Genomic DNA, 15000 nt, shown 5'->3' with positions numbered 1-15000 from the left:
TAGCTTCCCCCCTCCAGGTGGGCAGGACTTTCACCCTATAGTTTTAGACCGCGACGGACGGGGGCCGTCTCAAGCGAACTTGAGCCATGGGAGACATCACCGAGCTAAAGCAAGCAACACTCATTGAGCTGACTCCGCCCTGTCCGAGTTGCAAGCCGATAGGCACAGAATAGCAAAACCTCGTCCCCCCTACAATGAACACAGCGTGTTGGAAGAACGAAGGTTGGAACTCTTGCAGGTACCAAATACAACTGATCTAAAAGCTCATAGCGCATCGCATCGTGACATTTTGGCTTTTAGATAGCCTACTTTTGCATAACACTGTCATATGAAGAATAGAGGGTATGCACATGCATGAAGTGAGGGGTAAATCGAGTGGCAAAGTCAGTTTAACGTTGATTAACGTCATTTAATGCAATCAGATAGGACCTTTCTGTTTGGATGTATGGGCTGTCAAAGCCAGAAAGTAGTTTTTTGCCACTCAGTATATAGCAAGCCCCCAGAACGGCCGGCCAACGTTGAAGCCGCCGAGCCTACTGGTCAAATCTGGAACTGTAGGCCACCCGTGCATTTAGCACGAGGAAACCCCACACAGCTGGGGTTTAAGATTGCAGTCTAGGCACCTTGGCTGGTAATCCAGTCTGGCAGTGTGCCGCGGGTTCGACTCCCGATCCCGACGGCCTTTACTGCATGTCTTCCCCCATCTCTATCCCCATTTCCTGTCAGCCTACTGTCTGTCCCTCCATAAAAAATATAAAATAAAGGCGAAAGCCACAAAAAAAACAAAAAAAACATTAAATTAAATTATCACACTCTGGGCCTTCTACAAAAACCTAGGTGTTGTAAAGATGATTTTAAACTGACAATGGTAACAACTGAGGAGGTACTTAAAAGACTGAGTGCCCTTCAACCCCACAAGGCCACTGGCCATGAAAATATTCCCTCCAAATGTCTCAGAGACTCAGCCATCTCTATAGCTAGAATCATCACCCACATAATAAACCTCTCCATCAAACAGGGTCATGTCCCCCAAGATTTCAATCTGGCCAAAGTAACCCCCCTGCACAAGAAAGGGAGCAAATTAGATCCCGGCAACTACCGCCCTATTTCTATTCTTACTAGCTCCATCTCGAAAGTGATGGAAAAAATTGTCTAGTATGAACAGGTTGAAAGGTATCTTGCCACAAAAAATTTATGTATGAATTCCAATCTGGCTTCAGAACATCCCACTCCACTGAAACATGCCTCCTCTATTTGAGTGACCACATCAAACACGAGGTGGATGCTGGCAAATACTGTGGCATGGTCATGCTGGACCTCCAAAAGGCTTTTGACACCGTGAACCACTCCATACTGGATACTGGTTAACAAGCTAAAAGCAATTGGTTTTGATAGCTCGTCAGTGAGCTGGATGTGATGCTGTCCCCCCCCCCCCCTCCCAGTGAGCTGTGGCGTTCCACAAGGAAGCATGCTAGGGCCTTTACTGTTCCTAATATAGCCTACTGTATGTAAACGACATGGCATCAGATTGTGACTGCAACAAACTGCAGGTTGAAAAGGCCGTCTGAACTTGGTAGAATCTGCACCTGGCTCGCTGATAACAAACTATCTTTACACCTGGGAAAAACTGAATCCATTCTATTTGGATCAAATAGTAATCTCAGCCAGGCAGATGGCTTCTTGGTTAGAGTGGGTGACAATATCACCCACTCTAACACGAAAAGATCCATCCTGGAGGCAAATCTTTCTGGTGATAAAATGGCCACCAACGTAATCAAAAAAGTCAACCAAAGAACAAGATTCCTATAGCCTACATGATCTCCTCACTGGTCAACAAAAATACCTTGAAGACCCTTAACAGGAGCCCTCGTACAAGGACTATGCATGCACCTCTTGGTACCACCTTTTGATGCACAATCTATGTAAAGCGCCTTGGATAAAGGCGCTATATAAATGCACCATTTACCATTTACCACAGCACCTCAAAGGCCCTTAAAACAAGGCTCCAGACTTCCCAAAACAAACTGGTCAGGCTACTACTTGGCCTCACTCCCAAAACCCACCTCACCCCTGCCCACTTTGACAGGCTGGAATGGCTTAGGGTTGACGATAGCCACTTTTGGAGTTTTGGCACCCTCGGTTAGCTTTTCTGAAGTTTGGACGTCGCTACCCTAGGGTCCCTGATCGGTTATTAAGCGGCGTGCGGAGAGCGGCGTGCCGCTTGTGTGTTGGTGAGATGTTTCAAAGATGCATAACACGGCTATAGGAGACAACGGAAACGTGTACGAAATCGCATTAACCGCCGATGCCGTTAAGTATTTTTAATCTTTTTTTTAAGTTTTGGCTTCTCTGAAATTCTCTTTTCCTTACTTCCTTGACTTCCTTATTGACTTCCCATTGTACCGCCTCCCGAGTGGCGACTGGCTAGCTGCACGTCCTAGTTACTGCCTCTGATTGGCCGACCGCGTGCCGTGCATGCAGGATGTTTATAATGCTGTTGTGTCGTGGGAGGCGGGACATGGGAAGTGAGGAAGAGAGAATTTCAGAGAAGCCAAAACTTCAAAAAAAGATTAAAAATACTTAACGGCATTGGCGGTTAATGCGATTTCGTACACGTTTCCGTTGTCTCCTATAGCCGTGTTATGCATCTTTGAACATCTCACCAACACTCAAGCGGCGCGCCGCTCTCCGTGAACGGAGGGTGTACATCTGCATCCCATGGAGGGCTTAATAACCGATCAGGGACCCTAGGGTAGTGACGTCCAAACTTCAGAAAAGCTAACCGAGGGTTCCGAAAGGGGCTAAGTTGACGACAGAGTACAACATCTTGCAATGCGAAGTCTACACCCACAACACCAGAGTTCAACAAACCATGTGCAACCCCCACCCACCCCTTTTCCCCTGTGGACTTCACCGGAAGTCTTATATTCCACCCATATAAACTGGTGGAAAGCCTGGTGAGGCGAGGTTACATATAAACTAGCTTAGCCTAAAAAAACACTGTCTGGTGGAGAAAGTATAGCATAGGTGAGTTCCAGTCTAGTAAACAAGAGTCATGGCCGCGCAAACTAGGGCTCTAATCACTGCAAAATGGCTTGCAAACTTGGTCAAAGGCAACCGCGTTGGTCCGAGTCTGCGGGTTCTGGACACATCGTGGTATCTGCCCATGATGAAACGGGATAGTAAGAAGGAATTTGCGCAGACACACATACCTGGAGCTTCCTTCTTTGACATTGACGAGTGCTCTGACAGGACTTCACAGTTCGATCACACGCTGCCAACCGAGCGCTTCTTCGCAGACTACGCTGGTAACTTGGGCATTGGAAAAGACACCCACGTAGTGGTTTACGATGCCAGCGATTACGGGGCATTCTCAAGTACACGGGTTTGGTGGATGTTCCGGTTGTTTGGCCACCCACAGGTGTCCGTGCTGGATGGGGGGTTTAGGAACTGGGTCAAAGAAGGACATCCAACAACAGGGGAGTACAGCAAGCCGGTGCCATCTGAGTTCACTTCGTCTATGAACCGTTCATGGGTGAAGTCATTTGAGGACATCACAGATAACATCTCCACTCAACAGTTCCAGGTGGTGGACGTGAGGCCATATGGTAGATTCCGTGGCAGAGATCCAGAACCAAGAGACGGTAAGTTAAAAAAGAAAGTGTGTGTGTGTGTAGTAGTAGTAGTAGTAGTGTGTGTGTGTGTGTGTGTGTGTGTGTGTGTGTGTGTGTGACTGTTGGTGGACCCTATTGTAAACAAGTGTAATGCTTTATGGTGTCGTCCACAGTTAACAGTCTTGTATTGAGTTGAACTTGAAACTACTGTAATTATCCAAACTGTTATTATCTTAATGTGTGTGTGTGTGTGTGTGTGTGTGTGTGTGTGTGTGTGTGTGTGTGTGTGTGTGTGTGTGTGTGTGTGTGTGTGTGTGTGTGTGTGTGTGTGTGTGTGTGTGTCATATCAGTATATAAAATCATTTACTGTATTGAACAAACAGAAGTGTGTGGAAATGCTAATTTCTCATGCTCTTTTAGGCGTCCAGCCCGGCCATATCCCTGGATCCAAATGCATGCCTTTCTTCAAGTTCCTGGACGAAGATGGAATGATGCTTTCAACAGAGGACCTCAAAAAGTTCTTCCACAAGTATCAGGTGGACCTGAACAAACATGTCTGCGGTACCTGTGGCTCAGGAGTGACTGCCTGTCACATGGTTCTGGCTGCCCACCTGTGTGGCTACCCTGGTGCATCTGTGTATGATGGGTCCTGGTATGAATGGTACAGCAAGGCCCCCCCAGAGCATGTTGTCTCTGAGGCTAAGAGTAAGCTATGAGGATGAGAATGCAGAGCAACTTAAAATAAGTAGTAATGAATAACATTGACATAAAGTCAGTGTCCAGTTGGCGTTATTTCGGCAGGCTGTTAAAATTTTCTGTTTCACAAAACCTGAATGAACTAATCCAGGATTTAAACCAAAACCAGGCTTGTTAAATCCTGGTCCGTACAGCCTGGTTTATTCCGTTCCACTAAAGCCAAGCAAGGCTTAGAATGGGCAGATTTATCAAGCTAGGATCATAAAGCCTGGCTGAATGCAGAGCCTGGCCTTTCCTCACTAGACCCATTCGGTGGAACACAGATTTACTGATCCTTCTTCTTTGTGGGGTATTATGGCAGTAGGCATCCTTAATAGTTGCATTACTGCCCCTTCTGTATGCCTGAATATTAATGATTAATGATATTGTAGCATTGTGATATTTGGCCATAACTCCCTCCTCTGAGGGAGCTACCTTTGGGGAAGGGGGTTGTGCCCAGACTGGTGAACCTTCAACCGTGGGTCATGGGTTCAATCCTGGCTTGGGGTGATGCACTTCTTGGCAGTTGGTGCGTGAAATCTTACAATGGTAATTATGGTGTATAACAATGAGTAATGGTAATATTTAGTACTGTTTTCACTTACACAATAAAATAAAATACAAAAATACATAAAATAATGGGATGTACTGTATTTGATTCTTCTTAACAACTTGCACCACAGCAAACCTATTCTGGGGGAACATTCACCAAAAGTAGCTGATCTACAAGCTCACAAACTGTCATGATGAGGTTGTGCAGCCTATATATTTTGGTTCTTTGATTTTGTATATAGGGCTTAAATTAGTCCTTTAATGGCAATGTGTACCTATATGATGTTTTAATGCAGACCGATAACAACAAGGCAACATAAACCCATAAATAATTGAATAAGTGTGGAAAAAATCATTGGTTTGTGATCAGATTGACTGCTTAATGAACAGTAAATACATCAGGATTGGGTTAAACCTGTTAGCCTGGTCCGGAGCAGGCTAAATCCAAAGCATAGTTTCCATGGTAACTAGTGTGGCATTGCTTTCATGAAACCGAATCAAGCCTCAACATATCCAGGTTAACTGGCTAAATTAATCTGGCAAGATTAACCAGTTTTCATGAAACCAGTTAATCGCTGATCCAGGATATATTAAACCAGGATATCTGTTAAATCCCGGTTTAATCTCTAATCCAAGTTTCGTGAAATAGGCCCCTGGTCAAGTTGTCGAAATATGTGATCTTGTGGACTTCATATCAACGTTTGAACTTAATCACCACTGTTTGTTTATTATCAGACGTTCAGACAGACATTTACATTATGTGAAGTCCAAAAGATGGTCCCATATTTCAGCAGGTCACCAATTTCACCGTAACACCTGGGGATGAGCAAGTGACGTCAGAACTTTGGTGCTCTATTGTGCACTTTTTTGTGGTTGAAATTGTGTATGTATTCATTTTAATAATCCTCTGTTCTCATTCACTGTTTTGATTCTGTTTATTTTTCTGGAAACTTGACTGTCACTGTGACTGGCTCATATTTCAATATGGTACTGTATATCTGTATGCTATGTCATTCCGTATGTCATTCCTGCAATACATTCGAACATGAAAGCACAGTCAAAACGTATCATCTAAAAGGGACTGGAAGGGAGGCTAACCTGTAAGCTAGTTGTCAAAAGTAAATGTATTCTAAGGACTAATGGAATGTACACACTATTCTGTAGCTGTAGCTATTGTGTAGCAGCCAATATGTTATATTCTACACTCAAAGCTGTGCCAAGTATGTGGCAAGCAATGGGACATATTACTTAAGCATGCTCATTAAGTTACAACACACACAGTCCACATTCCACAAACATTCTGACATGAATTAATGATTGAATTAAAAATGACAACATTTGAAAGATGAATATTTGTTTTTGTTCAAGTTTGCACAGCTATAATAAATACCAACTTACACTAGATTCACAAAATCTTTTCTCAGATCCAGTCAAGAATCATAATAGATATCTAGATCAGTGTTACCCAAACAGTCAAACATCTTCAGAAATAAAAAAAATATTTCGAAACAACATATTTGGGGGAAATAAGAAAAAATAAACAAATTCCATAAACCTCTAAGAACTAGTGAAATTAGACGATCTACAAGCTCACAATAGTATGTGAGGTTGTAGATCTGCTATTGTCACTAGTGGGACCTGGGGAGATGTCAAATTTCTCTCTGGGGTTTCGAGGTAAAATGTTTTTAAACCACTGTTCTAGAGATCATCATAGAATAATGTTATAATGATATACTGTATGGTACATTCAGCCACAGCTGCGACATCTGACCTGATCATGGCATGTTAAAGACACTGTTGTAGGTTTATAAATGTGGCTTTGGGGCACTAATAAGGCTTAATGTTGATGCATCTACCTATAGTACCTATATGGAGTACGTCAGGCTATACATTCACTCGACACCCTCTACCAACCTCTGATTACTTGACCATTTAAGTATTTAATGACTCCTTTGTTAATTATTCACCTATTTTCCACAATAAATAAAATATGAGCACTTGACACATTTAGCTTTGTGTGCGTGCAAGACTAAACTGGTTTAATTGGTGGTTTACCTTGCCACTTCATGAGTGGCTGCTGGTCACAAAACCTCTGCCAAGTTGGTGCCTGACTGGCACAGGGGAGGGTAATCACTGGCACACACTGGCATTTAGTGTAAGAAACAGGATTTTATAATCCTATTTTTAGTTTTGTGTACAGTTGGGTGCCACCGATATTGTCCCTTATCATTTGACCCATTTAGGCCTGACCTCAAAATTTAAAAAAATCCTTCTAAATCCTCCAGTTTTCTGAAATAAATATTTTCACGATTTTTCAAAAATAGCAGACCTACAAGCTCGTATGAGCTTGTAGATCTGCTATTTTTCAATAGCTAAATTATAACATGTTTAAAACACCAAAAGGGGTTTTGCGCAGATCACGCAAACCTCAGCAAAAAGAAAAGGACAATATCACAATGTACACACCATGGAGCATGACCTATGTCACGCACCAGCATTCTGATTCTGACGGAACCAGACCATTCCGAAAACTAGGGTCCAGTGTAAGTATGTAGTTAGTGGGATATACTGTATATATTAGATTTTCACTATAGCAGGCCGTTGTTATATATAGGTAGGTTTATCATGACTACTCTGATTGAGATTATTGTCAAGACTCAAGAATCCTTCCGTCTGTTGGATCAGTACACAAAAGACTGGTTGGTCCAGATTGTGGAGTGCTATAGCGTTGAGTTGGATCTTCAACAGTTAAGGACAATATAAAAGCCAGTTTACAGTCCAAACTTGTTTGCTAATAATAATGTCTTAACCTTTCAAACCCAACAGTTAATTTGTTTCTCAAGTGGTATCACTGGGGTTGACATTTGAAGTGTTGATGCTGGGGCTAGTCCTGATTGCCTCTATTTTTCTTGCTTTTGAGCATTGACAATGACAATGTTATTGTTTGCATAGCCATCTGTTATTTGAATAGCAACACAATTGTTTGCAATCATGATTATGGTAGATTCTACCGAGCTATATGGGCACACGTTTGGTATTCAGTTGAGTCCGAATTTGTTTGATTTGAGTACTTGGGTGTATTGTGTTTGTGTCTCTTTTACGATTGCCTAGCATGCAAGGAGGACACTCGTATCCCTGTGGTCAGGTTGGGCGTCATACTAGCTGACGTTTTGGTGAGATCCCTCTTCTGGTTGCGGTATGGTTGTGTTTGGGTTTGGTTTCTCTGTAGGTTGGCACAGCACAGCAGCTGGCCTGTTCGTAATTAGACCGTTGGCAATGGTCCTGTTTGAACCTGCCATGATGACATACTTCAACCTGTTTGGTTTCTCTGTAGTTTGATGCAGGGGTTGGCCTGTGTATAATTGGAAATAATTGACTGTGACAATGTTTATGATTGTCGTTCTATTTTCTATTTATCCAAATTAACCCTAAACTCCCACAACACCAGAGGGAGTGCAACGAACCATGTACAACCCAGATTCGGCACAAACAAGGGACTAAATTCTTTTCGCTCCTATGGCACCAAAATGTGGAACGCCCTACCAACTGTCATTAAGACATGCAAATCCCTTGACTCCTTCAAAACCGCTCTCAAAGGGCACCTACGGATGGCTGCAATTCGAAACTGGCCCCCGTAAAATCTGAATCCCCCCCCCCCGCCCCCCCCTTTTTTCCCCTCACTGTATATATTTCTTTTCCCTTTTTACCTCCTTTTTGATGAATTCCTGTTCTGTCTATAGAAGTGTCTATTTGTACGTCTCTAAATGTTTTGATGATTTGAACATGGTGGACCCTATTGGAAACAAGTGTAATGCTTAATTGGGTCGTCCACTCACAGTTAACAGCCTTTGTATTGAGTTTGTGCTTGAAATGTACTGTAATTCTGCAAACTGTTAATAAATTCTTCAATCAATCAATCAAAAAAACTCTCGCAAACTGCTGTACCGTCAATGCCACATTTCTTGTGCACGCTGTCAGAAGGCCAATGTAGGACATCCACGCCTACTTTTCCCACAAGTTTTATGTTTTTTTAAATAGTAACCATTAACCCAGATTTCAAGGTGATTTCAATATGAGATGTCATCGATACCTCAGAAATAAATGATAAAAGGCGGTGCAACGCCTTTAGGGTTGGTTCGTCTACATCAAAGGGTGCCTTGCTGAAATTCTAGTGCTGAGAAATAAATGGAAGTGTGTGTGTGTGTGTGTGTGTGTGTGTGTGTGTGTGTGTGTGTGTGTGTGTGTGTGTGTGTGTGTGTGTGTGTGTGTATATATACACGTTTGTATAAACGTTTATATATATATATTAATACGTTTATTTATAAACGTCTTGCATGACAGAAACACTGAAGATCCACGCGATGCGTACTTTAAAGATTAGACAGACCGTCATGCGGAAACAATGGTCGGACTACCGCTCAAACTGCATTGCTCCCGTGCTTGCTGTTATGTTTAGGTTAGGGTAGAAAATGGTTGTCGACCAATGACCATGAGCCATAGAGTATAGACAGAGTTACGCAAACCCCGTTCACTTCATGGAGCCAGTCCAATCTTCTATCTACAGTCTTCTACATCCGAGTGGAATAGTAAGAGAGTGGCGACACGCTTTGATCTCGCCACAAAGCGGGTGCCTATGAGCTATAGTTCCAAACATTGGAACTATCCCATTGAGATAGAATAAGCACTTCCGCATTCCATTGTTATAATTGGAGTCAACGCTAGTGTCGCCACTCTCTTACTATTCACCTCGGTTCTACATAGACTTCTATTGGTTTGTCCCTATTTGAAGGGTTCAAATAGGGACAACCGGAAGTTTACGGAATTCATTGGAGTCTATGGGTTTGTGCGAGTACATGAACCATGTGACCGTGCTGTTTTCTGCCCCCTCAATATCGCAACTCTTCTATTAGATGACTCTGGTCTAAACTAAGTGGGAGCCAGCCGTGCCATTATTAGATCCCACCCCTCAGTTCATCCCCTCCAATCACACTGTGCTTCACTCAGTCTTTATGTTTATATGGATGGAGAGAGAGATCTCCATCTATATAAACATTATCAATCAACTTCCCTGGACAGCCTCTCCTTACATGGTGGATATCAGTCTCTTGTAAACATTTACAGTGATTACAAGTCTAAATTAGTCCTCTGAACAGAATTCCCTAAGTCTTTCGCATTCGTCTCACCTTAATTCTTGTATCCCTTTCTCCTATCTTTGGAAAATAGTGATTTATAGATAGAATGAAAGCCTAATTGAAAGATGGAATACAAAACAAAAAATAAATGTTGGTTGCAAAATAACAATTTTGGTACATCTTAGGCCTGGACAAATCAATATTATGGATCTGTTTACTACTACAACTGTAGCAGATAAATGCACAAGGATGATGGTGAAGAACCAACATGTACACATTCACACATAAAGCAGAAAAGGTCAAAGCAGCATATACACTCCTGAAAAGTGTACAAATTGATGAACAAATTGACCCAAAATGGACAGGTCAATTTGTGTAAATTCAACAAAGGGTTTTAACTGTGCACCACAAACGCACACCCAGTGGAAGCACCAAGCAGCAGCTCACATGCACACACTTCCATGCATGCAGCATGTATCCTCTCAGGCTCTCACCATGACTAAGTGTAAACCCCAATAGGCCAATACAGTATCACCCTGGAGGAGCTCGATCCCACCACTTTAACTCCATTAACCAGCATTCCACATCCAATGATGGCAGTATGGCACAGCCTTAACCACTATCTATTCTGTCTATACTGTCTATTCTTAGTAAAACCGACCTGGCCGAGTTACAACTGTACTTTTTTCCGTCTACACTACAGTGTAATATATATACTGTGTAGTTACTGTATAGCAGTGACTGAGACAGCGTGTGAGCGAACTGGTTTTGGCCCACATCAAGTGACCTTTTGGCCAATGTGGCCCTCACCCCAAGTTGAGTTCGACAAGCCTGGTCTTTGCCCAAAATAGCCGATCTACAAGCTCACAATGTGTTGCGTTGTGACATGTTGTGAGCTTGTTGTTAGACTTCCGAGCTCTGGTAGAGCAACCACACGAGCCTCAACAAGTGGTAACTGTACTGTTCCCAGGTGTAACAACTCATTCGGACAGTCTGCCTTCTCAGTAAAGGGAGCAAACCTATGGAACTCTTTGCCTACGGTTCTAAAACTAGAGACGGATGGTAACGTGTTCTACAGAGGACTCAAACTATGGTTGAAATCAAATCAACTGTGTTCACATGTATAGCTTGAGTTACTAGAGTGATTATGTTTACTTGTGTATTTGAGATTATGTAATGGGTACTGTAATTTTGCTGTAAATATTATTAGAATGTATAATGTTTTGTATTTGATTGGGTGTTTTTTTTTTTAAACTAAATTGTATTTTTTAGAAAAGTCTCCTGTGGACAAGTGGTGAAAATTAGCACATGTGCTAACACACTGTAAATGATGCATCTACAATTTGTACAACTGTGCAATGAGCAATGCAATTGTATCAAATAAATAAACATAAACATAAACATTGTAGATTAGCTATTTTGGTTAATTTCCTCAAATAGCTAAAAATATATTTAATCTATTTGAACCACTTTCAACGTATTTTTTGCATGATAGGCCCAAACATCAAACTTCAAAGAATGTGACCCATTGTGAGCTGCTATTTTCACAATGTTTGCACCACACTGTCATGATGAAGGGGTTCAAAGTTATTAAAAGAGACAAAAGGTGTGTGCATCATTCTTTCAACTAGTTGAAATTAGTTGATCGTTGATGATCTACAAGCTTGTAACACATCACATTATGGCGTGTTGTGAGCTTGTGCATCTGCTATTTTAGAAAATCTTTTTCTCCTGTAATGGCATGCCCAAAGTAGAGCCAGGTTGAAAGTGTTTGACACACACACACACACACACACACACACACACACACACACACACACACACACACACACACACACACACACACACACACACACACACACACACACACACACACACACACACACACACACACACACACACACACACACACACACAGTCACACACAAATTACTGTGAGGTGAACATGCGGTCATAGGAAAAGATACCGGTAATAGTATGCACATGCACTCTAATGCAACACATTCAAGCCCGTCTATATATACTGTACTGTGGTTCAGTTCACACTTCACACACTCAATTCACTTATATATATATTTACTATTTTCGACGTGTTAATTAAGCATACAGTATAGGCCTTGGTGGGCTATTTGTGACAATTGTCACCTATAATGACATGCCCGAAATACAAGGGACTCCAGAGATAATGTGGGAACTAATTTGTCGTACAGTCTATTATATATTTTTTAGTTTCTATTACTTTGATCTATAACAGACTATTCCTTTGTTTTCACTAGGGAAACCCACTCCCTGTCCTGGTGGGTGTACAAGGGATTCAAGAGTAGATGGTGCTGAACAGAGTGAGCAGTGTTCCGGAATGTCCCAGTGACACCCACTCAGAACCCTCACCAACACGACACCAGGGAGAACAAAAACAGAGCACATCAAAGCAGTGACAGCAGTGGCGGAACTACCTGGCAGTGGGCCCCGGTGCAAATATTTTGTGTGGGCCCCCTAAAATATAATAATACTAATAATGTGCTGCGGGGGGGGGGGGCGATGCGATGTGAAATGATGCCCAACTTTGTCTGCCCAGTGCTCCCCCAGTACCTCCCCAGTGCCTCCCCAGTGTCCCCCCAGTGCCTCCATAGTGCCTCCCCAGTGTCCCCACAGTGCCTCCCCAGTGCCTCCCCAGTGCCTCCATAGTGCCTCCCCAGTGTCCCCACAGTGCCTCACCAGTGCCTCCCCAGTGTCTCCCCAGTGCCTCCCCAGTGCCTCCATAGTGCCTCCCCAGTGTCCCCCCCAGTGCCTCCATAGTGCCTCCCCAGTGTCCCCACAGTGCCTCCCCAGTGTCCCCACAGTGCCTCCCCAGTGCCTCCCCAGTACCTCCCCAGTGTCCCCCCAGTGCCTCCCCAATTTTTGGGACAGAGTAAAAAAAAGATTTTAACAGAAAGATAACGCTCAAAGTGAGTGACAACTCAACACTTGTCAGTCACTTGGCATAGTAGCACACACTACACAGCATGCAAGGCAGCGATGCATGCATGCAAACAACATGTTTCTACAGCTGAGATTTAGTGTCTCCATCTCTCTCTGGAAGTGGTTGCACATTACCTCTACGGCCACACTGAGGCGCTCACAACACAAACACATGAAGCTTCAGCTGACACAAATCAACACCACACTGTTTGTCCAAAACACACAATAACTCCTCTCCCACTGACATCATGTGTTCATTTATCTTCAGCCATACAGACTCCATTTGAGACAAATCAACACCAATGCTAGCCTGTTTGTCCAAAACACACTATCTTCTGCTCTCCACGTTTCTACTTCGCCACTTGTCCTACTGTTAGTAACACATGTATTGTTGTAGATTGTGAGAAAGGGATGTCAGAAAGCCAAGCGTTGTCAGTTTACTCACAGCACAGCAGCACAGCCACTCCTGTCACCTGTGGGTTGAGCTGCTTAACGACGACACTGACTGTCCCCGCTGTCTGAACACATGTTGCATGTTTCACTTTCAATCATTCTGTATCTGTGTATCTGTAGGACTGCATGGCTGCAGCCTGCAGGCTATCAGAAATGACTTTGGACAGATGGAAAAAACTTTAGTTAAACTTGCAGAGTGACAGATTACTTTACCTGGGTTACATCTTCTGATAGTGCTGACATGACATAATAATCCCATCTAGTGTTTCATTAGCGCCACGGAACGTGACAGAATAGTCTACAGCTGAGCTATGTTGTGCTGCTGACAGGCAGCGCATGAACACAAACACACACGTTGAAACAAGGTGGTAAAAATACCAAGAAGGAGTGGATAGTGATGTCACTGTTATGCAACACGGAAGTAGTATGGACTTGAAGCTGTTTATAAACCAGCAGTCAGTGACATCACGGACGAATCCTTGGTGTTACTCTCCCTGCGACCGATAGCCCCTGAAACCAGGCTTTCACCGTCGTCCTGACTCTTTTTTTTCTCTCTTTTTCTTCCCCTTCATGGGCCCCTTGGGGGCGCTGGGCCCCGGTGCATCGCACCGGTTGCACCGTCGATATTTCCGCCACTGAGTGACAGTCAACCAGTGCAACATGGCAGACTTGTGTTAAAAAAAATACAGTGCACTCTATACCAGTGTTTCTCAAAGTGTGATCGGGGGACCCCCAGGGGTCCTTGAGAGGGTCACAGGGGAACAACCAGCAAAATGAGTTAATATAGCATCATTATCAGTTTACCGTAACTACTTTAACCCTAGGCTATTTGAAAATAGCTGATTTACAAGTGCCACAACGCGTAACAACAATGCACGACATCTGCTATTTAAAAAAGAATCAGGATAAAAATGTGACAAATGTGGATAAAAACGTCAAATCCTGTATGGGGCTCCCTCCCTGGCACCGGATATTTTCAGATGGGAGTCTGCGGCCAAACACTGTACATAATATTTTGGAGGTCCTTCAGATGAAAAGGTTATACCACCATGTGTTGCTATAACGGTAACCTATATCAGTGGTTCCAAACCATTCAGGTCGAGACCCAAAAGAGAGATTAGATCGATTGTAGATCTGTATATCAGATCTACTGTTTGGGAAACCATGCCCTATAGAGCGTCGCAGTCCCACCCCCTTTCATGACGACGCCAGGCCCAGGAAATTAATCCCAATGCATTTTTCCCATAGACATTTCAAAAAGTATTTATTTAAAGACCTTTTAAGCGTCGTACGAAGCCAACTTGAGTCGTGACAAATCATGACAACAAACACAATATTTTGGACCAAACAAATAATTACAAAGAAGAAAAACAACAAAAAAAGTGTTGTAACCTGCCGTTTTTTTCTACTTTCTAATTATTTGTTTGGCCCAAAACATTGTGTTTATTGTCATGATTTGTCACGACAAGAGTTGGCTTTGTCCGCGGCGTATACGTCTTTAAATAAATACTTTCTGATAAGTCTATGAAGAAAATGAACAGGGATTTCTTTTCCGG

At 43.0% G+C, this 15000-nt stretch overlaps 2 protein-coding genes across 3 annotated transcripts in view; one reads left to right on the top strand and one right to left on the bottom strand.

Moving 5' to 3' along the window:
• kcnab1a (potassium voltage-gated channel subfamily A regulatory beta subunit 1a) overlaps window positions 1–15000 on the bottom strand; it is a 159616-nt gene that overhangs the window by 120716 nt on the left and 23900 nt on the right. The gene's annotated exons all lie outside the window — the stretch shown is intronic.
• Window positions 2913–4873, top strand: LOC306933113 (3-mercaptopyruvate sulfurtransferase-like). Its single transcript, XM_079515129.1, has 2 exons — window positions 2913–3644; window positions 4035–4873. The coding sequence occupies exons 1-2, from the start codon at window positions 3056–3058 to the stop codon at window positions 4328–4330; spliced, it is 885 nt and encodes a 294-aa protein (XP_079371255.1). The 5' UTR covers window positions 2913–3055; the 3' UTR covers window positions 4331–4873.

This window comes from Electrona antarctica (genome assembly GCF_951216825.1).
Source record: "Electrona antarctica genome assembly, chromosome: 11".
Classification (NCBI taxonomy): Eukaryota; Metazoa; Chordata; class Actinopteri; order Myctophiformes; family Myctophidae; genus Electrona; species Electrona antarctica.
This window is presented reverse-complemented; position numbering and strand designations above follow the sequence as displayed.

What these genes read in the sequence shown, in the direction of transcription:
- LOC306933113 (XM_079515129.1), top strand. Translation starts at nt 3,056, where the DNA reads ATGGCCGCGCAAACTAGGGCTCTAATCACTGCAAAATGGCTTGCAAAC. An exon ending in AGATCCAGAACCAAGAGACG is followed by an intron (nt 3,645 to 4,034) that starts GTAAGTTAAAAA and finishes ATGCTCTTTTAG; the next exon opens with GCGTCCAGCCCGGCCATATC.